The sequence below is a fragment of the Brienomyrus brachyistius genome, chromosome 4 (assembly GCF_023856365.1).
Source record: "Brienomyrus brachyistius isolate T26 chromosome 4, BBRACH_0.4, whole genome shotgun sequence".
NCBI lineage: Eukaryota > Metazoa > Chordata > Actinopteri > Osteoglossiformes > Mormyridae > Brienomyrus > Brienomyrus brachyistius.
The window spans coordinates 34,945,809-34,967,627 of NC_064536.1; the positions used below are offsets into that span (position 1 = coordinate 34,945,809).

Genomic DNA, 21,819 nt, shown 5'->3' on the forward strand with positions numbered 1-21,819 from the left:
TTATTGGTGACAGACTGAACAATTTATCACAATGAATACATTTAATTGATTACGTTTTGTAGGATTCGCTAATACCATTTTTTGCCTAAATGGAACTTACATTCCCATCAATGTAGTTAGCAAATGAAGGATATTATGTGAACAGGCAATCCTTAAACAGCATTAATGTGCAGGTAATGTCATAACATTTTATTTTCAGAACTTTATATGGAAACCCCCATAGATACACACTGAGAAACACATGATGGAGGGACACATATGGACACTACTAAGAAGGAGTACACAAGAAGCAGGTGAGGCCATAATGCTAAACATGTAACAAGGGATTGGAAACAGCTGGGATAGATGCCAACAAATGGGCACAGCAGTGACATCTGCTGGCCAGACACAGACAGGACGGGGTTGTCAGAGACGGGGCATGAGACTATCTGTGTCCATTGTGAAGATCACACAAATGATATTCAGTATCCAGGCAAAATGGCTAGGCTCTGTCCATGACTGTTGGGTTTTTAAGGAATGTACATTGCATGACAAATTTTTCACAGGGCGTGTAACTTTTCCATTCAAAGCTTAAACTGACAGCCCCATCCTGATGTGCCACACATTGAGGCAGAGGAATAAGAACCGCTCCACCTGTATCAACTCTGAGTTCTCAGGGACATCAGCACAAATCGACATTTTTCTTGGTAATCATTCACAACAACCATGCTAAGTGCAATTCATTACATTTTCCATTCATGTGCTCTTTATTGTCTGCACATAAAAATGACACACAAATTTTTGGTCATTTCACAGGAATTAAGGATCGTCTATCTTCTGAGAACCATAAAATTCACTTTTGAACTGTTATTAGCACTTCTACTTAATATGCTTCATTTGCTTCTCCAGGTGGACCATGTATAGATGTACCATGTATAGTTCCTTAACAGGCGACTAGGAAGCAAGCATTTTGTCAATCCCAAGTCTCTAAATGTCATACTTTCAATTACACTGTGTGCAGAATTATTAGGCAAGTACTATTTCCAGAGTTATTTTTTAGTAAAAAATGTGGACAGACAAATAAATGTATTTAGGGAGAAAATGTTACATAAGACTTTCACAAACATAAATTAAAGAAAAGCACTTGATTTTCAGTCTGCAGAATTATTAGGCAATCAGAAACTAACTTCATTTCACTGTCAAAAGATAAATAATAATATAATATAATATAATTATAATAAATAATAAAATCGTCTTTTTCAGTCTATATAAGGAATAACAAACTTCACCAAGTTTATTGTCTTCTGTAGCCACCATTACTCTGAATGACCATCATGAGCTTGTTCGCCATTGAAATAATCACGTTTTAGCTAGGACCACCTCCCAGGCGTTGCTCTGAGAAGTGTGCTGCTTGCCATCTTGGTGAATCTCATACTTTAGTCAGGCCCTGTAGCTCTCAGTGGATGTTAAGTCAGGCGATGATGGGGGCCTGGTCATAATTCAATCACCTTTCTTAGCCAATCTAAAGAATACTTTGATGCATGGGAAGGGGCACTGTCCTGCATGCATATCATGGGAAGGGGTATTGTCTGAATGCATATCATGGAAAGGGGCACTGTCCTGCATGCATATCACAGAGAGGGGCACTGTCCTGCATGCATATCATGGGAAGGGGCCCTGTCCTGAATGCATATCATGGGAAGGGGCACTGTCCTGCATGCATATCATGGGAAGGGGCCCTGTCCTGAATGCATATCATGGGAAGGGGCACTGTCCTGCATGCATATCACGGAGAGGGGTGTCGTGGTTTTTTCTCCTTCCCCGCCAAATCAGAAGTCAGAGGTCCGCTTGTGCAGTATCCAGAATTCAGTCTTTATTGCAACAAAGAAGTTACAACCAAGGCTGGACACGTAAAAGTGTGTCCAGTACTGTTTTACACCAATTTTTATATGTTCTTATCATTTAACAATCTCGTCACTTAAGCATCATCATTCCTTCATCCATTCACAATCATTGTTTTTTCCCTTAATCCACACCCCTAGGTGATAAGTTTGTCCATCATTTCTTTTACCGTTTGGCCTCTCGGCTGAACATAATAGTGGCGCGAGCAGCTTCACTTGGTTTTTTAAAAATGCTCAGCCGTGAACTTCTGGTGAACTCAGGCGAATCCCTTCCTTCATTAGTAAACCTTGGCAGTTTCAGCCTGTTACACATTGTCTAACTAAAAGGTTGATAATATATTTCTCCTATAACATAGTGATAAAATATACGTTAATAAAAGTGAATATTCATAGATTCAGGACTAACATAAAGTAGCTAACAGAATCTCAGACTAACAAAAGGTGCAAATACATACTCAGTTGATTACATGGTTTGTTCCATGAGTTTATTTTTTAAAATAATTATGTTGAAGCATGGTTGAAAAGCAATGTCTGACTTTCATTGGTCAAATTTCATAGAATTTTTATTTATTATTACTTTTGTCAGATTAAAGTAATTTCTGTGACCATTGTGAGTTTTTCTTTCATTGAACGAAAAGTACCAACAATTTTGTCCACGTCTGTATATTCTCATGTATACACAGCACAATATACACAGAATGAACGTAAAATATTCCATCTATTATATTACGCATTGTTTTCAACCACATCAGTCTAATGAACTTTAAATAAAACTATAATTCCAAGCAACCATACCAGGATTTGACCACAAACTAAATGAATGACATTTTTAGTTTGATTCAGCTCCATCTTGTCCCCATTGCTGCCATAGCGACATGGTACACCATAATGTCTTGGTGTGTCCAAGCTACCCCCCTCAAACTCGTTCTAATGTCATACTGGCCATATAACAACCAAATGATTGAACCAAGAATCCAAGGGGCATCGCAGCCTGGTAGCTGCCCAGTTAGAAAAAAGTACAGCCTACACTACATGATAAAGTGTATGTTCTACGCAGTTATGCATCTCCATTTCAGCCTCCTTTTTACCTTGAGATCATGATCAGCTAGGAAACCCTTCATTCCACTGGTTCATTGCTGTCACTGCAGGACCAAGGCATCAGTGGCATTTCTGCCAACTTAATAGAGCAGTTAAAAGGTTATGCCTGTGATCAAAAAAGATGAAGGTGGTGCTGCTTCTCTTTTCTTCACTGCCGTTACATAGCTATGTAATAAATTATCCCTTTGCCCCAAGTGTGAGAAGCAATAACAAAAATCAATTGGCAGTGAAGTAGAGGACAAAGGAAGGACAGCCAGAGTAACCAATGCTAATCCATGTGTCGCGTTCCTCATTGGGAGGCATGTTTTTCATTTTGACCCCATAAATTTCTCTAATTGAGCGTAACTGGATAGCAGTATTGACCTTTAGAGACTGTGACATTATTTGTGGGGCCGAGCTCCTAAGATCTTATGGCCAAAGGGGAATTAAACCAGATTTATGTGTTCGATTTAAATATAAATATCAGCAAGGATAAAGCTGGCACTCATATGGTGGACAGTATGTGTATATTCAAGTATATTCATGTCCCAGAAAGATTTCCTTCATTTATGCCATCATGCAGATGTTTCAGTGCTTCAATAAAATTATCAGCAATAAAACTAGAAATTAGTGGGATTTATTCTTATAAGTTGCAAATGAATTATACAGAAAATGAAATGCACAGTGTGACAGAGGATGCAGTTATCCATTTCAAAATCAATTGCTTTATTCATACACTACCAGTCAAATGTTTTTGCACAACACAGGTTTTTACCACATTTCCATTCATTTCATAAACTGCTGGTTTTTTATTGTTGATAAGTGTTGGAAAGTTGAGGGGAAATCTACAATGAAAATATATGTTAAAACAAGTTTCCTTTATAACATAGAAAAAGTATGTAACAGTGCATGTCTGACATCCTATTAACTAGTTAAGTGGTGATGGCAGTGTCATATTCTAGGCTGTCCTTTAACTTTAAATACAGTAGTTAATCATTTCATCCTATGAAGCAGAGCAGTATTTAATGTCCATTGAAGAAAAAATGCCTTTAATTTTCTCTGCTGCTAGAGGAGGTTACTTTGATGAATGAAAGATATGACATTTTCTTGCTAATAAAGGTACTCAAATTGTGAACATAATGTAAATTTATGTATTAGCAAAGAATATTGAATGTATTTTTAGTAAATGTTAAGTGACTAACATGCAATTGTAAAAAATCTCAGTGTGTGCAAAAACATTTGACTGGTAGCGTATATAACATATAATATGACATAAGATTTCTGTCATACATTTTAACTAACCTAGTTCTGTTTCTCTGAATGGTTTTCACACAGAATGGAGTGAATCACACTCTGTTAATGTGACCCACTTTTGCCACTCGACATGTCATTTGTTAATGGCCAGACAACAAATGGAATTTCATAGTTTATTGGTAGTTTTTTTCATATAAGTCATACAGTATGTGCATATATATTTACTGTAGTGTTTTAATAGTTCTTTAAACATGCACAACAGACATTGAGAACACCGATTTTTCACATATTCAAATATTAATTTTGAATGGACGAAAGAACCTTATAAGTGCTACTCAGCCTCCAAAAGGAAACCCAGAAGTAAAATTTCATCATATAAATCATAAAGCAAATAAATAGGAAAACTCATTTCATGATTAGAGTAGGAAATACTGCTCTTATTTATAATAATACTAAAGTAACTACATACAATGCACTACTTTAAATAAAACAAAACACATTGTTTTATTTGTGGTATATTATACATTTACTCTGATAAATTTAAACCTGTAACAAACACTACAAAATTGTCAAATGAGCCAGATGTATGGATGAAGGCTCTCGGTATCATACGGGATAAGTGACACTACAAAAAGAAAGCACACGTAATAAGTCCAATGTAGAGATTTCAAAGGGCACAGGAATGAATGTGAATATTACCAATGTGTGTTCAGAATTCTCAAGAAGAGATACTGTGGTTTGACAAGATGGGGTGGGCCAGGAAAGTACAGAGCTGAAAAGAGCAAAACGGGGTGGTTGCAGTGGGATGGGCATGCAAGGCTGGGGAAAGAGGGTATAAATGGCCTGCAACTTAAGAAGCACATCTTGTGTGCAAGGGCACCAGTGCTAAGAAGGACCCACTAACATCACATGATCTGGCGGGGCATGCCATACCCTGTCATGCCCGACTGAGATGCTCCCTGGTTGCTGCCCATCTGAAGCCCAATGAGACTCTGGCCCCGACGGAGCTGTTCCAATGAAAACTCTCGTCTGTGTCCCTGAGCTTTCCTGTAAGCACATTTGAGACAGATCTGATGACCACACAGGTCGGACTGGACAAATGAGCACCCACAAAACACAGGTGGTCAGACAGCAAGGACACGCTGAAGACATGTGGTCAGACAGTGAGGACACACCGAAGGCATGTGGTCAGACAGTGAGGACACACTGAAGGCATGTGGTCAGACAGTGAGGACACACCGAAGGCATGTGATCAAACACTGAGGACACACCGAAGGCATGTGGTCAGACAGTGAGGACACACCGAAGGCATGTGGTCAAACACTGAGGACACACCGAAGGCATGTGGTCAAACAGTGAGGACACACCGAAGGCATGTGGTCAAACAGTGAGGACACACCGAAGGCATGTGGTCAAACACTGAGGACACACTGAAGGCATGTGATCAAACACTGAGGACACACCGAAGGCATGTGGTCAGACAGTGAGGACACGCTGAAGGCATGTGGTCAAACAGTGAGGACACACCGAAGGCATGTGATCAAACACTGAGGACACACTGAAGGCATGTGGTCAGACAGTGAGGACACACCGAAGGCATGTGATCAAACACTGAGGACACACCGAAGACATGTGGTCAGACAGTGAGGACACACCGAAGGCATGTGATCAAACACTGAGGACACACCGAAGGCATGTGGTCAGACAGTGAGGACACACCGAAGGCATGTGGTCAGACAGTGAGGACACACCGAAGGCATGTGGTCAGACAGTGAGGACACACCGAAGGCATGTGGTCAGACAGTGAGGACACACTGAAGGCATGTGGTCAAACACTGAGGACACACCGAAGGCATGTGGTCAGACAGTGAGGACAGCTGAGATCACTTGGAAACCAGGTAACCACACCACTCCACTTACTTGTGAAACCATTCACGATCACCACGGTAATGCCCATCATCCTTGGTGACAGCTACACTTCCGAGAGCCATCAGTGTCCTTTGCACAGCAGCCATGTCCTTCCCTGTAACCACAGCGATTCAGATTCATCATCGGGGCCGGTTCTAGACAGGCATATATAAGGGGGTAGACAGAAATGTGAAGGGGGCACATGGTGGTGATGGAGGCGGGTAAGGGGTGGGGGTGCTCTGGATAACTGTTTTTGTTATGTAATTAGATTGCACTTTGTCAGGCCTCTACCCTAAGACCTGTCCAACTTGGGTGTCCCCCCTAAAGGCTAAGCTTCTGCTGGTATAGCTCTTAGGGTCACTGAGGCACGCAAACCCCCTGACCACGGTAAGGTGGCAATCCCTCAGGGGGAAACTGAAAAATAAAACAACAAAAAATAAAATAAAATATTCCTCATCAGATTAAAACAACTAAAAACATGACATTTACCTTAATTGGATGGCCTATATCAAACATATTTGAACCCAACAAAACACTTTTCACTATTGCCAATATTAACAAAACTAAAAAGGGTAGTCAAAGTTATAAAAAGAAAAAGAAAAAATAAATTCAAGTCTGGAAAAATATAACTGAAAAATAGAATTAAAAAAAATTAAATAAAGAATAAAATTAAATATCCATCCAGATCTTTACAACCAACAACATAAAAATGTATCTTAATTGGATGACCTAATTCTCAAATAAATTTGCAAAATAAAGAATAAAATAAGACCTCTCTATATAGCCAATATTTACAAAACTAAAAATGGTCAGCATAGTAATTTTAAAAAAAAATAATTCACCATGTCTTTTCATACATTTCTCAAACTAATTTGCAGAACACAACTGATTTAGAACAGAACATTTTAACCTTTTTCTTCTTTTTTGTCATTTTGTCTTGTTCTAAGCTTGTTTGTTTTGCAAGAAACTGAACTCCCTGTTTCCAACTGAACAGCTCCACTCTCCTTTCTCCTCAATCCACTCTACAACAACAGTCTCCTGTTTCCCTTTGCAAAAACTCTTACAAATTCATCCATATCCAAGTTATTTCTTATGGACTTCTCATGGACCAAAATCACCAAATTCCTCTTTCTTTTATGTAATATGGTGCGACAATAGGGAGTTAGGACCCTTGACAAAGTGGCTGTCAAAGACACACCAATTACCAGGGCTGTTATATACAATTTATGCAACTCAGGAAAGGCTTCCTTGTACTCCTGCAGGAATTGACAAACAGTGGACAGGTCTGTTTCCTTTGAACATTTTTTGAGCAGCATCTGTTTTGCCACAAGAATTTCATTTCTCAGACTTACATCTGCTACAGTGCCAGCCATCACAGCCAGAGGGTGCAACAGGGTGGGATCTAGAAATGTGGTAGATTTGGGTGCAAGACTAGATATGGCTCTCATCAGGTCAATATTCTTGTGTGAAAATCTAGTTTCCATTTCTGAAATGGCCCTGTCAAGGATGTTGAGCAGGGATCTTTTCAGAGACTGATGGGGGAAAATGGTAGGGTCACCAGGGTCTGTATGGCCCAAAGTTGAAAGCACAACACTTTGACCAAGGTGTTTGCTCATTGTTCTCCTTCTCTTTGTTGGATGTGACTCATCCTCAGCAGGAGATGACACTCCCCAACAGTCATCCTCACGGAGTCCAGTGCTGCACTAACAACCTCAGCAGCACTGCACAGATCAACTGACTGAGACTGTAGAATAGCATTTGCTGGTTTCAAGACACCAAGCACCTGCACTAGGAACTTTCCAGTCTCGAAGAAGTGATGCCTCTTAATTTGGCATAGCAGGCCTGATGTCTCGGTGCACAATTCAACTGCAGCATCATCATCCTCTGTCATCTCAGATAGGATACTAAGGATTTGTTCTTGATTGTCCATAATGCACCTTGTCATCTCATAGTGGCTTGTCCATCTGATCTCAAGCAGCCTTTTTAGACAAGGTGCATCATGTTTATTGAGCACATAGTGGTGGTGAAAAAAGTTGTAGAGTGAACTAGATAGGCTAAAACATCTTTTTGCACACGGCTCACTCTGCATGGCATGCACAACCACTAAGTGCAGTTGGTGCTTGTAGCAGTTGGATGTATGGGACATATCTGTCAAGCCTCTTTTGGAGCAGAGCTTGTACACCACCTCTAACCCCACTCATCACAGAAGCTCCATCATAACCATGGCTAAGTTTACTGTCAGCACTGTAACCAGCATCAGAAAGGTGTAACAGTATCTCAGAGGTGATGTACTCTGCATCAAGTTGTTGCAAGTCAAGTAACCCAATAAGATGCTCCTCTGGCATGGAATTTCTGACAAACCATATTATCACAGACAAATTTTCCACATTGCACCTATCCCTGGTCCCATCACTTTTGAGGCAAAACTCTGCAGAATCAGCACTTTCGTATTTTTTCCTGACCTCTCCAAGCACCATGTCAGCCAGTGTTTGGATAATTTCATTTTGGATATCCTTAGATGTGTATTTTGCATTTTTTTGGGATACCCTTAGTAATGCTTGCTAGCTTCTCATCCTTCTCTAAGGTATATTCCATCAGTTTTAGAAAAATACCTGAAGCAATGCCATCATCATTACCCGCTGCATCATGTCTCAAAGTTTCTGCAGTCCCACAGAGCCCTAACTCATTTACACAGAGAAACCTTATAGCACTACCAATACTCTTCACATAGTAATGTTTTTTTTCAAGTTGTGCTTTACCAACCAACATTGAATGCACTGTCCCCCCTGTGGCCTCCCTGCTTTTATGCTCAGTCCAGAAGGTTGAAGCCTGCACATGGTTGTGGCTGCACACATGCCTCTGTAGCCCCTTGTCTCGATCAAGTGCTGCTTTCCAGTTGTTAAAACCAGTTAAGGTAAAAACTACATCCCTCTCATTAACAGTGCTGCCATATTTCCGACAGGGGAAACAGAAGCATGCGTCCCGCACAACAGAGTACTCCAGCCATGGTCGTGTGCGGTACCAGGCAGGATTGAATGATCTTAATGATGTACCACCAAATACACATTTGGGGTAACTACCCAGTATTGGCTGGGATGGTGTATTGCCATTTAAGTCACTGGGTAGCTGGGCGGGTTGCTTTGGGGCAGCAGTTGTTGGCAGAGGTACAGGAGAAGCAGTGCTTGTTGGTGCCACTGGAGGAGACATGCTGGCTGCTGTCTCTGATGGACCAGCAGCAGAATCATTACTCCTGCTATTGGTACAGGCAAGAGCAGCACCACACTTTTTAAAAGCTTGGAAAAAAGGATGCATCTTACAACATTAACTTTCCCTTTGTGAGCTGCTGGATGCTGGGGTGGAAAGTGAATAAACTTTACCAAAATCGCTGTGATTACATCTGTATATGAAACAAGAAAACTGTTGAGTGAGTTGAAAGCTGGGGCGGGGCTTTGTGTCAAGGTCCGACAGACACAGGTCCTCCAGTCGGATCTGTGCAGCAGTCTGGCTCACAGTGGTGCTTGTGGGATCGAGAAAGAAACACTTCTCTACCAGATTGAAACTGTGAGAAGAACAATGGACCAGTCCCCCATTGAATGTACAAATATACATGTATTTTTTTAATTGTTAATTATCTCACGAGTCGCTATGATTTTGATGAGAGAGATTGCTGCTTCCTCTAAACCTCCCGCAATCACACAGCTCATTTCGCTCTGCCCTGCCTACTGAGAAACCGGCTCATTTGCATACTAACAGTGATTGGATGTTTAGATGGGGGGAGGGTGAGTGGGGGGGATCTCTGCCGACTGCTGTATGAGCTGTATGAGCGGTGGGAAAGAGCGAACAAGAAGTGAAACTTATCATCTCGTTTGTGCCTTTTCCAGTGGATTTTTCAGCTACTGTAGTAAATCTCATCCATAATCAGTTTGTGGGTAATCTACTATTTTCTTCCTCAACTTTGATTTAATGGGGCAGCACATTTGTTTAAGGGGGCGTTGCCCCCTCTTGCCCCAGTGTAGAGCTGGCCCCGTTCATCATCTGAATTGGCCAAATGCCATAAGCTTATCCTGTAGTGATTTTTGAAAATAGCATATAAATAAAGCATTTCAGAAGATGGTGCAAAAATCAGCATACCTTCCCATAAGTCCACCGTCTGAAATATATCTGTGGTGATGACGCCGTAGGCCTCAGCTGCCTTCAGGAACTGGGAGATTTTCTCCATTTGTCTAAAAGCCATCTGAGTCTCAGGGATTTTCTTAATGGGCTCCTTACCTCTAGGGTAGAGGCTGTTAATAAGCCGGCATAGCAGCTGGAAGTGACACACAGGAAATTAGCAAAGCACACAGTAAAGAGTGTGGTATTGCTGACATCACTGAAGGGTAAGATAAACAAAGAGAACTGGGATGCAGACAGAACAGAAATCCCCGTACACAGACAACAGTGTTACAAACATAAGTGACATAAGCAGCAGTATGTGAGAGTTTGATATTGGGATGACACAACTTCATTATCTAAATACAAAGGTTTATGCACGGTGGAGGATTAATGAATCCAAATTAAATATATATAAATAAATAAAATAATAGGTGGAAGTACACAGGAGGGAGTTTGATATTGGGGGTGGGCACAAGTCCATAATTTAACTGCAAAGGTCTATTTATTGGGCAGGAACAAACAATGGTTCCAATGTCCCTGCACACAAGCAGACTGCCATAAATCCATCCATCCCTCCATTTTCCAAACCGCTTATCCTACTGGGTTGTGGGGGGTCCGGAGCCTATCCTGGAAGCTACGGGCACGAGGCAGGGAACAACCCAGGATGGGGGGCAGCCCATCGTAGAGCACCCTCACACATGCACTCCTATGGGTAGTTTAGCAAGTTCAATTAGTCTCAGCATGTCTTTGGACTATGGGGGGAAACCAGAGTACCCGTAGGAAACCCCACGACGACATGGGGAGAACATGCAAACTCCACACACATGTGACCCAGGCGGAGACCGGAACCCGGGTCCCAGAGGTGTGAGGCAGCAGTGTTAACCACTGCACCACCATGCTGCCCCTGCCATAAATAGTATAATATTAAATATTTCAATCACAATTGTTCATAATAATGATGCAATGCTTTGTGACGCTCGTGAAAACGTAGTGCAACTTCAGCAGTTCATCAGCTCGAGGTACAGTACAGTACCATATGTAGGTACTATTATTATTACTGTATAATTCATATTATTATGCACTGTATTATTTTTTTGATGTACTTACAAAATCCACTTAAAGGCAGACTTAGGGAACCTATCTCCATCGTCATCTGGGCCCAGTTTTTCAAACAATTTAATTTAGATCAAAGTAATCTGAATTTTGAAATCCCTTGTCTTGCTATCCAGGACCATTTTACTTTTATGCCAGTTTTTCAAAGCAACACTGGACTGGTTCACTGTTATCCAAATACAAAATTTTCAGGATTACGAAATATGTTTTACTAGTGCTTTGGAACCCACAGTGAAGCCTACTTGCTACATAAAAAACATCAGACAAACCTAAAATACTGGTGGCCACAAACAGCCATTATGTGTATTAATTTGAACAAGCAGGAAACACCACAATAAAACAGATCAACCTCCAATGTTCTCTCCAAACGAAGGACAGACTGGACATGTGGTCAGGGTCACAATTGTAAGACATTACTTTTGACTGATGAATTATTGTCATTTTCATTAAAATACAATGGACAGTAGAGCTTTTTGTTTTGAGCTTTGAGGCTTTGTTTGAGTACAGATCTCTCACATGGATTTTTTCCCCTTGACTATACCGAAAAGCTTCATGTTTTATTTCCTACTTTATTTTCACTGCCATTTTTCTAGTTCAACAATTGTACAAAATATATAAAAAATGTACATATCATCAGCAAACATTGCTTTTGTGATAAATTTTTCAAGTTTTATTTAATTTTGTGCCAGAAACCCACACTGAATCCACCATTGTGTTGGGATCAGGATTATCCTGATTATTTGGATCAAATGTATCCCAATTCAAACACAAACAACACAAAGTGAAGGTTTGATCCAGATTAAAACCGAGATTAAATTATGTGATCTTATCTGATTTCAGAATCCCTCTTCTCCCTTTGAACAACCTATTTTCAAGATTCAATCCAATCCGTTCCGAAATCCCACTGGATTACTTTTGAACAACTGGGCCCTGGAGACTGTCTGTACAGGGAATTAATGTGCATCGGGCATTTTAAAATATTTTATTAGCTCACTTAGTTGAAACGGTACGTATTTATGGTACAAAGAAAACAAACAAAGAACCATTTTAGGAGGATGTAGTAGCGAACCACGCACTTTATAAAAGTCCTGTCACCTGTCAGAACTTTGGCGTAAATCCGTTCTTTCTCTTAAAAAATGTCACCACCGTAGTTTTTCACTACATAAAAGTGTCGACAATGACTGTATCCACTAAACTAAGGTTTGCGTCGATATTTGGAACATTTTAGCATGAAACAATGTTTCCATCACCCCCATTTTAGCGTTAAAGTGTTCTGCTCATAAAATCTCTTGAATGGAAACCTGCAAACAAAACTGGGCCAAAGTAAGACTGATTAGTTAAAAACACTTACAGTCCCGTCCATTAGCCAGGTTTGGAAGTTGTTCTTTCCAGGCAGTGGCCGTTCCACATTACCACCACACTGCGCGACGATCCAGTCCACCAAACGCGCCTCCAGATCAGGGTCGTACTTCTGTTCGATCTTTTCCTGCACCTCACGGCTCAGGCCGTAGCTTGGACCTCGATTAGCCATCGCTGCTAATTAATGGAAATGAGTCTGGCTACTAAACGAAAAACTCAGGGAAACATACACACGGCATGTTAAACTGCACGTTTCATTCACTCTAAAATAACGGTCGCTCATATATAGTTGCGTATGTCTTAAATGACTTATGGAATTATGGGTTTCTACTGTACTGATCGGGGAAATGTAAATAGTAACAACAATAATGGCGTATGAAATATATGAATGTATTTAAAAAAATCTACTATCTTCATACTAAATTCATTCTTGGAGTCAGAAAATTTAGGATGAAAATTGTCCACCTTTTTATGATACGATTCTTTTAAAGTCATTGTTATTTCTGTTATACTCATTAGGTTTACACCTAAGCACAACATATCAATAGCTGTACTCGGACACAAAGTATAGAATATTGACTTACCATAACCTCTATTAATAATCATCTTCATGCAGAATTACAGATCAAATAATTTATATCCAGAATAAGGGACAAAATATGGCTGACAAAGCAACATGCAAAATGACTTTATATCATTTAAATTCATATTTCCTCGTATATGCCAGGAAAAGTTGTTCTGAAAAGCAGCAGGTGGATTGTGTGTATTGTTATTATTGTTGAAAATATACATTGTCGTGTTTATTTTAAATACAACATTTATATCGAAGTGACATTCCTATAATTAAAACGACAACGCATGCTATGTCTTAAAGAGTTCCTCCCGCCATGGAACAACAGTATTTCGTCTAAATACTGTTGTAACTAAAACAATAATAAAGAATATTCGAATACTAATTAGATACGGTTGTGCTAGCTACAGGCTCTTGAAATTATAGCATTAATGATTTGTTCAATTTCACTTGTTCTCTATTTACTCAAATGTATAACCGGCAATCGTACTTACATTAAATTCGATCTCTCTGTACCCGTTCGTCGATTATGCTGGCAATTGCTGAAAAAGCTGTACGGCGACATATAAAGCAGGGAGTCCTGGGTGGGGCGAGGCGATGATCTCATAATTCCAGGCGGACAGCGCCCCGCTCGCATACGGGACAGAACGGAAGGATCTCACGAGCAGCACCTTCAAAGTCTGAAAAACCCCAAAGCAAACTCACGTTATAGTGCAACTTAATACGCTTTATCCAAATTATCGCTTGTATTGTAGTTAAAGCTAAATATAGGACATACAGAATGCGTTTTAAAAGAATTGTCATATTAATAACAGATGGGATTTTTCTAAAGATGAAATATCTGTTTCAAGGTTCAAATGTTTACTGTCATTTGTATATAGTACAATGGCATTCTTACGTATTACTGTAACAAAATCTTAATGTAAAGCGGTACAATACTGTAGAAAAAATGCATTCTGCTGTATGGGCACTTTTCCGTTTCCCATAAAATTTTGCAATGTACTGTAATTCAGCATATGCACTGAAAAAGTAACCTACAGAATTTACTCAAATAAAATGATGTAACAATTTGCCTTCACTTTTTTGGGGTAATCATTTTTTAATTAAACTCATGTATAGCAAATATGTCAATTCATTTAATGTGCCATATTTAGCATTTGATGCAAAGTGGTACAAGGCAAGATGCAGGTGTCTTCACCAGAATGTGCTTGATGCAGTTCCCTGTCCCATTGGGTGTTAAGGGTTTTGCTTAAGGGCCCATAGACATGTAGATATTCTGCTGAGGCTGGGCACAAACTCACAACCTGCTGGTCACCAGCCCAGATACTTTCAGTCTTGTGAGCAACATAATGCCACATGCAAACCTGCCCTAAAGTCAATGGCACATTATTTCACTGTTATTTTAATGGTGATTTCACTGAAAAAGATGATGTGTACTTTAACGTAGTTTAATGCACTTTAAAAAAATCCCCGTAATTTTTTGCACAAACTTTTCCTAAGTAAGTTTAACTGCAGCACTACTGAGTAAAAGTCACATAATTATAAGCCTTAAGAATCACATGTTAAATTTAAGGAAATTTGATAATTACCCTCAAGGTCTTGCGTAACATTCATTTTGATGTTTGTAGTAAATAAATCCTTAATTGATTCTATCCATCCATCTGCCTACCTACACTAAAAATGTATTGTTGGATGTGACTTTAGATCAGATGCTGAATAGGGCCTTCTAATTAGCATTGGTCAAATTAGTTGCTAAATTTGGCTTTACGTTACTCCTAAAAAAATTATAAATTTACCCAAAATAATTGAGTGCAAAAACGTTGGCTTAAGTCCTAGAGGTTGTTTTTTTCAGAGGGGTATTATAACAGTAACATACTGTAAAATAGAGTACAGTAGATGAAATGTAACATTAACAGTAAACTACTGGCAAACCTGCTGCCAGTATTTTACTGTAAATTTACATGATAATTTTTACAGTGGTACTTCTGTCAGATCACTGAGTCAAATACGCTGGCCATCGATAACAACAATAAGTTCCACATCCATAGACAAAACTGATACACACGCAAAAAGGGCCTGGGTAGTCAGAATGCTTAAGGGTGGTGAAATATGCAGTATACTTTTAAATGCAGTCTGGCGTGCTATGTGCTTGATTGCTGGAAGGTGTTGCTGATAATGCTCTGAATGGTCTGTACCTTTCTCTGCAGCCCTTTGCAGCTCTGTGCCAAGAAGCTTTACAGCTCAGAAACAGTGAAGGAATGAACAAGGAATGTACAAGGAATTTTATTTGGCGTGAAAGGTGCAGATGTACGAGCAGAGAGACATAGCTATACAGACAAACATCATAAAAACACTAAATATAATGAATATACGGGTAAACAGGGGTGTTAAAAGTAAATACAGAAGGTGCACTGGCTAGCATTGTTGCCTCATGGAACAGGGTTTGAGACCCTGCTATGGCTCCATGTGTGAAGTTTGCATGTTCTCCCCATGTTGCAATGGAGTTTCCTCTGACAATCCAGAAATATGCCAAGGTGAACTGGAGTTACCAAACTGCCAGTAGATGTGAGTAAATGTCTCATCCTGGGTTATTTTCTACCTTGTACCCATATGCACTAGACCCCCAGAACCCTGAATAGGAAATTGGATGGATGCACATAGAGAAAAACAGAATCTAAATAAACATAAGTATATGTACTAGAAAGTAAAAACTTTAAGACAGTATTGATTAAGAATAGTCAAGGTACCAGTGAACAAACATTATCTGCAAAAGGGGCAAAGAGTGGATTTATGAGATAAGCTGAGATCACAACCGATTGATGGCTACTACAATTTTTGGGAAGAAGCTGTTTGTCATGCCCCGCTTGTCCTACCCTCCCGTGTGCCACGCCCCCTCATCTACCCCATGTGGATTCCCCATGTTCACCAGCTGTTTCCTGTTGTTGTCATTAGTTCAATGTATTTAGTCCGCGTTTCAATTTGTTTCCCTTGTCCGGTCATTAACGTTGCATGTTGTGGTTGGAGTGTGTTACCCCGCGAATAAAACCCTTTTGTCCGTATCCACGGCTATCTTCGTCTGCTTCCCTGTGCGAGCTGTAACACTGTTTTTGTGTCTTGCGGTTTCGGTTTGTATTACTTGAAAACACTTTCCACTTTGAAAGTTATGGAAAAGGTAATGACCAGGATGAGATGATAACAGATACTTTATTGATCCCCATTGGGAAATTCTCTTTATACCTCCCCCAACTTGCTCTTTGTAGGCAAGAATAAGCTGGCCATGATGGTCTTGCTCAAGGACCTGCAGACATGCTGGAGCTGGGTTCAAACTGGCAACCTTCTGATCACAGGGACAGCCCACTGAGCCATCAGCATGGCATGACAGAAGGACAATCCACAGCGCAGCTTACAAACTCAATTCAATTAATTTATGCATAGTACATTTTCACAACATTACATTATCACAAAGCACTTTAAATTATCCCTGTACAAAGCTCCCATACAGTCCCAGTTTACAAAGTAAGATTTTGTATAGTCCAGGTCTAAAGGCAGAAGGTTCATTGGAATTATGGAAGCTGATGTCTGGCCAGGCAGCTGAGGAAGCTGTTTCCTTTGGCAGGATGGAGGGGTGGTGTGGTCCAGCAGCAAGGAAGGATGGCAGATGCGTAGTCAGGCTGGGTGCGCAGACAGGGAACTGTGTAACAAATAGTTGAAATTATATGAATAATTGTGTTATTATTAACATGTGTTATAGAGATAAGGAGGCTCTGGCAGGTCTAATTAACTATGGCTGCTTAACTAGGTAGAAGAGATGGGAGGGAACACAAGCATGAGGAATCCCTGAGCACCAGCACTCCAACAACACATGAGATATGTGAAACCATAACGACAACACTGACAACAACTAACTCTGCGCCACACACTAAAATCCTAGCTGGGGGTGGAAACTATGCTATTTGGAACTTCTATGATATCCCATTCTAAATTCACAGACATTAATATAAAAATGCCCCCTGTGAAGAGCAATATCTGCAGGGGAACAAGGACACGTAGGGAAGCTCTGTGCGTACCAAAGTTAATTTATTGACGCAGGCTGTGGTGACAGTTGCTAGGCAAAGGATAACATACAGAACAACATGGTGTACTAGATAAGCGAAATTGCCAGAAAGTGGAAAAGTACGGACAGGGGCAGGGGCTGCTGTAGAAGGGGTATAAGACAAACATGAACAACAAGGAAGTCGAACTCTGTTGGGATACGGTGTGTCGCTGAGTTCCCAGATCGATCTGTTGGAATAAAAGGAATAAGACATTATTGGACAACTCATCCACGCCTCCAGGTGATCTCTTCTCGTCTACGGACCCGGTGGAGTTGGCGTACTCCAACAATTTGGGGGCTCGTCCGGGATTAGATAGAGGTTGGCATTCGGCAAATACCAGACGAGACCTGAATGGGCACGGAAGGCTGCAGGCGCCACTATGAAAAGCCGAGCCTGTTTTATCAAAATCTGCACATTGGCTATACTAAATAAAGTAGTCCGAAGTGTCCATCAGGGCCGTCAGTAAATTGAGGCGGCGGATGAGGTAAAGGAACATTAAGGCTGGGTTGAAGTCCCAGGACGGTGGGTTAGAGTCCCACTGTGGTGTCCTTGGTGTGGCAGCCCCACTATTCACTGACGAGCGAATAAAAACACTGGATTAGGGTCCCAGTGAGCTGGGTTAAAGTCCCGGGGAATTCAGGACCCCCGAATGCTAGTTTGGCTAGAGGAGTAAGGTTCCGCCTCTCTAAAACGGGTTGGAGTCCCGAGGTATAGAGCCCTCAAAGTACCGGGTTGGAGTCCCGAGACCAGGGGTCTCAAAGCACCAAAAAGTGTAATAGTGTTATTAACCCTAGTGTATGGTTTTGCAAAGAGAGACGGATGTGCCAGAATGGACAGGGAATTCGATAGGGAAGTGGACGCCGGGGACCGGACACCCGCAGTCGAAAAATGGGGAATGGAAGCCCCTATCAAGGCAAATGCAAGTCGTAGGAGTAGCGGTGTCGAAGGCAGCAAAGGAGAAGGAGAGAGATAGGGCGGTAGCCACAGCAAAAGACAGGATGTGTACTGTGGTTCGGGGCGCTGGGTATCAGCCAGAAGATAGACAGTCCTTGGGCGAGTTACTGTGGAGGAAAGAAAGGGAGCACGCTAGTCACAGGGATGAGGCGGCTAAACAGATGCGTCAGGCCCGGATAATAGGGAAAAGGAAGTGGAGGAGGAGGAGAAGAGACAGGGAACAGATCATTTACATCGTGAGGGTCAGAGCAGAGGGAAGGGCCAGCCAGAACCCGAGAAGGGGAACCGAGAGAGGGAGATGGGCCCCCTGCCTATACGTGTAAAAAGGTCGCCCCTTCTGCCCCGCCTGCCCATATGTGCCCTGTGATCACAGTTACATCTGGGGCGATACATGTACAAGGGGGGCATCCGGCTGGGGGGGAGACCTCGACTCCCTCAGACGCCGGATTAGGTGGGAGATCGGGGCGGACTCGAACGTAGATACAGAGTGTAGGGAACCCAAGGGGAGACAGGCAAGCAGGGAGGAGAAAAGGAAAAAGCAAAATGTGGTGAGGGCGGAAGGCAGACAGGACCAGGTGGCATTTGCAGCTCGAGTAAGGAGAGAGCAGTTAGAGAAACAAGGGGGAGCAGATTCCCCGGTCAGCGGGCAGGGACCAACACAGGGAAACTAGAGGACGGTAAAAAGGTGGAAATGTGGGGTCACGTTTCGGGGATATGGAAGGATGACCTAGAGTACAGGGCTCAGCACAGGACCCTCGCAGACCAGATAGAGGAGCGGATGGCCGAAATAGAGGCGGCACTACACCGGGAAACCTCACGCTTAGAGGAAAGGGTGAGGACTCAGGGCTTTGCCCTCGATGGAGAGGGAGAGAGCGAGGGGGCGTGTCATTACAAGGTCTCAAGGCCCCCAAAGCATCAACTACCTCTGCTAAGAGGGACGGGCCAGACACAGGATAAATATAGACCTTTCCCAATAGGAGACGTGCAGACGTGATAAAATGCCGCCCCCAGCAGAAGGAGGAGGACAGTGGATGGATAAGCTAGACCAGCTTACTCAGGGGACCATGTTGGCACTGGGAGATTTCTGGGCAGTGGCAGCCAGATGTCTGACTCATTGCTGGAGGTAGAAGAGAGGGCAGGGACACTGGCGCATCCTGATGACGTTAGCTTGACACCCGTAGCACTACACATTGGGAACGCCATGAGAGAAATGTTTCCTCCTCCAGCTGGAGCAGGTGTCCCAAAGCTGGCATGGGATAAAACCATGCACCCCAGGGAATACCTGGGTAAGTGTAAGGAGGATTGTACGCGGCGAACCAGGTGTCACCCTCGACAAGAGGGGGTGCAGCGGGCTGTAATGGAGGGGGTTCCAGAAGGGGTGCAGGCTGCGATCCTGAACAACCCAGACTTACTGGGTGCGGACTCCCACGTGTGGGATAGGCATGTGATACACCACCTGCAGCAGGCCAAGGACGAGGCAGGGAAGGAGGAGAGTGACATTAAAGAGCTACAAACCCAATTGCTGAAGTTGCAAGTGGGGGAGGCTAAGCAGAAGGCGAACAAGAATAAAAAGAGGGGGGCTGGGAAGCAGATGGTGGCAGAGGCGACCACAGGGGGCCCACCCCCACAACCCATGCCAGGCCAGTGGGGAGGAACGTATCTCGGTCCGCCCTGCCAATACAGCGGGTGGGCACCCAGTTGAGGAAGAGGGCGAGGTGGTCCGGGTCGGAGGTCAAGGGGCCGAGGTTGGAGAAGGGGCACTCCGCAGAGAGGACAGCCATGGGGAGGCGCCTGCTACCGGTATGGGAACTTTGGGCACTGGGCCAAACACTGCCCGGCCCCCGGCCCAATGAGGGGCAGAGGCTGTGGGGGCCCCCCGTGGGGACACATGGTGGCCCCAAACCCACAAGCCACACCCCAGACAGGAGGCCAATATCCGGCTCTGGATGGCGGGGAGTGGGAAGATTTCTCCCTCCCCCAATGACAAACCCCAAGAGAGGCCCAGGACAGAGGAGAGGCAGATTCTATGCTGTCCCTCATGGTCATGGACAAAGAATTGCCATTTCTGGTGGACACTGGAGCCACATATTCCACTCTGAACATCGTTCCGAAAGGCGATCAGGTGTCCACCTCCACAGTGACCGTGGTGGGCTTCTCCGGGGAGGATCTGCCAGTGAGAAAACCAGTGAAGGTTTCGATTGGAAAACAGACTTTCCTGCATCCGTTTGTGATCTCACCCACAGTCCCAGTCAACCTGTTGGGGAGAGACGTTCTAGTGAAGCTGGGGGCCTTCATACTGTGTAGCGCAGATGGTCTGGTGGTGACACTGCCGGAAGGCACCCGGCTACAGTGCGGGACTCAATACCAGGGCAGCGGTCAGTGGCTCATGCGGCCGGTGCGACCACGTGCTGCAGACATCTACTGGGGCCTGCTGGAGCCTGGCTATGGGGGCATCCTCGGGGCCTACTCGATGTGGAGGCCCTGGATCTCACTCCTCGAGCCCTGCGTCTCTCCGCCCGATCCACTTCATGTAAGTCTGTTCTATGATAGGGATAGCACTGAGTGGTACAAGGAGCTTTCTCGGAGCAGCTGGAAGGCCATAAATGGAAATTTGCTTCCCAAAACATCTATGTGGGCCATGAGGGGATGGCCTCAGTTACCATCCTCACTCCCGAACAGCAGCCTTGGTACAGGATGGGTCAGGAGGCGGTTCCTCACATTTCATTCTCCCTGCACCGCAGAAATCAAGCCAAAGATTTCGGCCCCATGGTCAAAAGAGCACGGGAAAATGAGGACAGGGTGGCGACCCAGATCCCGGCTGTCACCTTCTCCCCCACGTGCAATACATACTGCGTTAAAGTGTCGGCCCAGGACGCCGTCACCCTTCAGCATGACCAGATATCACGGGACAATGGAAGGGAAAAAAATGAACCACCCAGACGTTAAAGTCCTGGTGGCCTCCCTCCCAGATTACCTGTGGTCCCAGAGCCCCACAGATGTAGGCCACGTTCACTGCTCCCCCATTGCTTTCAAACTCCGCCCTGGGGAAGGGACCCTATGGATCGGACAGTACCCCCACAAACCGGCCGCAGAGGAAGGAATAGCAGAGACCATTGAAGGGTTAATCTCGGTCGGGGTGTTGGAACCCTCCTGCTCTGCCTGGAATACGCCCATTCTCCCAGTAGAAAAGGCAGGTACAGGTAAATATCAAATGGCCCATGATCTGCGCTCCATTAACAACCTCCTGCTGACCCCCACTGTCCCAGTCCCGAACCCATATGTGGCTCTCACCAATCTGGCCCCAGAACAAAAGTGGTGTACTTATATTGACTATGCTTTCTTTTCCCTACCTCTGGCTGATCACTGCCGGGACATCTTCTCATTCACCTACAGGGGGTGCCAGTGGAGGTACACTCATCTCCCTCTGGGCTTTGCCCTGTCTCCAGGGATTTTCAAC

At 43.3% G+C, this 21,819-nt stretch overlaps 2 protein-coding genes across 3 annotated transcripts; one reads left to right on the forward strand and one right to left on the reverse strand.

The window, feature by feature from the left end:
• Positions 1-4,370: 4,370 nt before the first annotated feature.
• tagln3b (transgelin 3b) lies at positions 4,371-13,949 on the reverse strand. 2 transcript variants are annotated; one of them, XM_049011347.1, is made up of 5 exons: positions 13,809-13,949; positions 12,736-12,920; positions 10,251-10,425; positions 6,132-6,234; positions 4,371-5,258 (listed from the first exon to the last, which is right to left on the reverse strand). In XM_049011347.1, exons 2-5 carry the CDS (start codon positions 12,913-12,915, stop codon positions 5,117-5,119), a joined length of 600 nt encoding a protein of 199 aa, XP_048867304.1. In that variant the 5' UTR covers positions 12,916-12,920; positions 13,809-13,949; the 3' UTR covers positions 4,371-5,116. The 2 variants fall into 2 exon arrangements, with proteins under 2 accessions (XP_048867304.1, XP_048867305.1); XM_049011348.1 differs by having other exon boundaries at positions 12,736-12,917; positions 13,809-13,925.
• Positions 13,950-19,626: 5,677 nt separating this feature from the next.
• Positions 19,627-21,154, forward strand: LOC125739878 (uncharacterized). Its single transcript, XM_049010409.1, has 3 exons — positions 19,627-20,048; positions 20,358-20,892; positions 21,104-21,154. The coding sequence occupies exons 1-3, from the start codon at positions 19,627-19,629 to the stop codon at positions 21,152-21,154; spliced, it is 1,008 nt and encodes a 335-aa protein (XP_048866366.1).
• The last annotated feature ends 665 nt before the right edge of the window (positions 21,155-21,819 follow it).

Excerpts from the sequence above, each read along its gene's own strand:
- tagln3b (XM_049011347.1), bottom strand. The coding sequence starts at position 12,915 with ATGGCTAATCGAGGTCCAAGCTACGGCCTGAGCCGTGAGGTGCAGGAA. Across the intron at positions 10,426-12,735 it reads CCTGGCTAATGGACGGGACT|CTGCTATGCCGGCTTATTAA; the intron begins GTAAGTGTTTTT and ends TGTCACTTCCAG. Across the intron at positions 6,235-10,250 it reads GACGGTGGACTTATGGGAAG|GGAAGGACATGGCTGCTGTG; the intron begins GTATGCTGATTT and ends CTGTGGTTACAG.
- LOC125739878 (XM_049010409.1), top strand. The coding sequence starts at position 19,627 with ATGCACCCCAGGGAATACCTGGGTAAGTGTAAGGAGGATTGTACGCGG. Across the intron at positions 20,049-20,357 it reads CCGCCCTGCCAATACAGCGG|AGAGGCCCAGGACAGAGGAG; the intron begins GTGGGCACCCAG and ends ACAAACCCCAAG. Across the intron at positions 20,893-21,103 it reads CTCCGCCCGATCCACTTCAT|AAATCAAGCCAAAGATTTCG; the intron begins GTAAGTCTGTTC and ends CCTGCACCGCAG.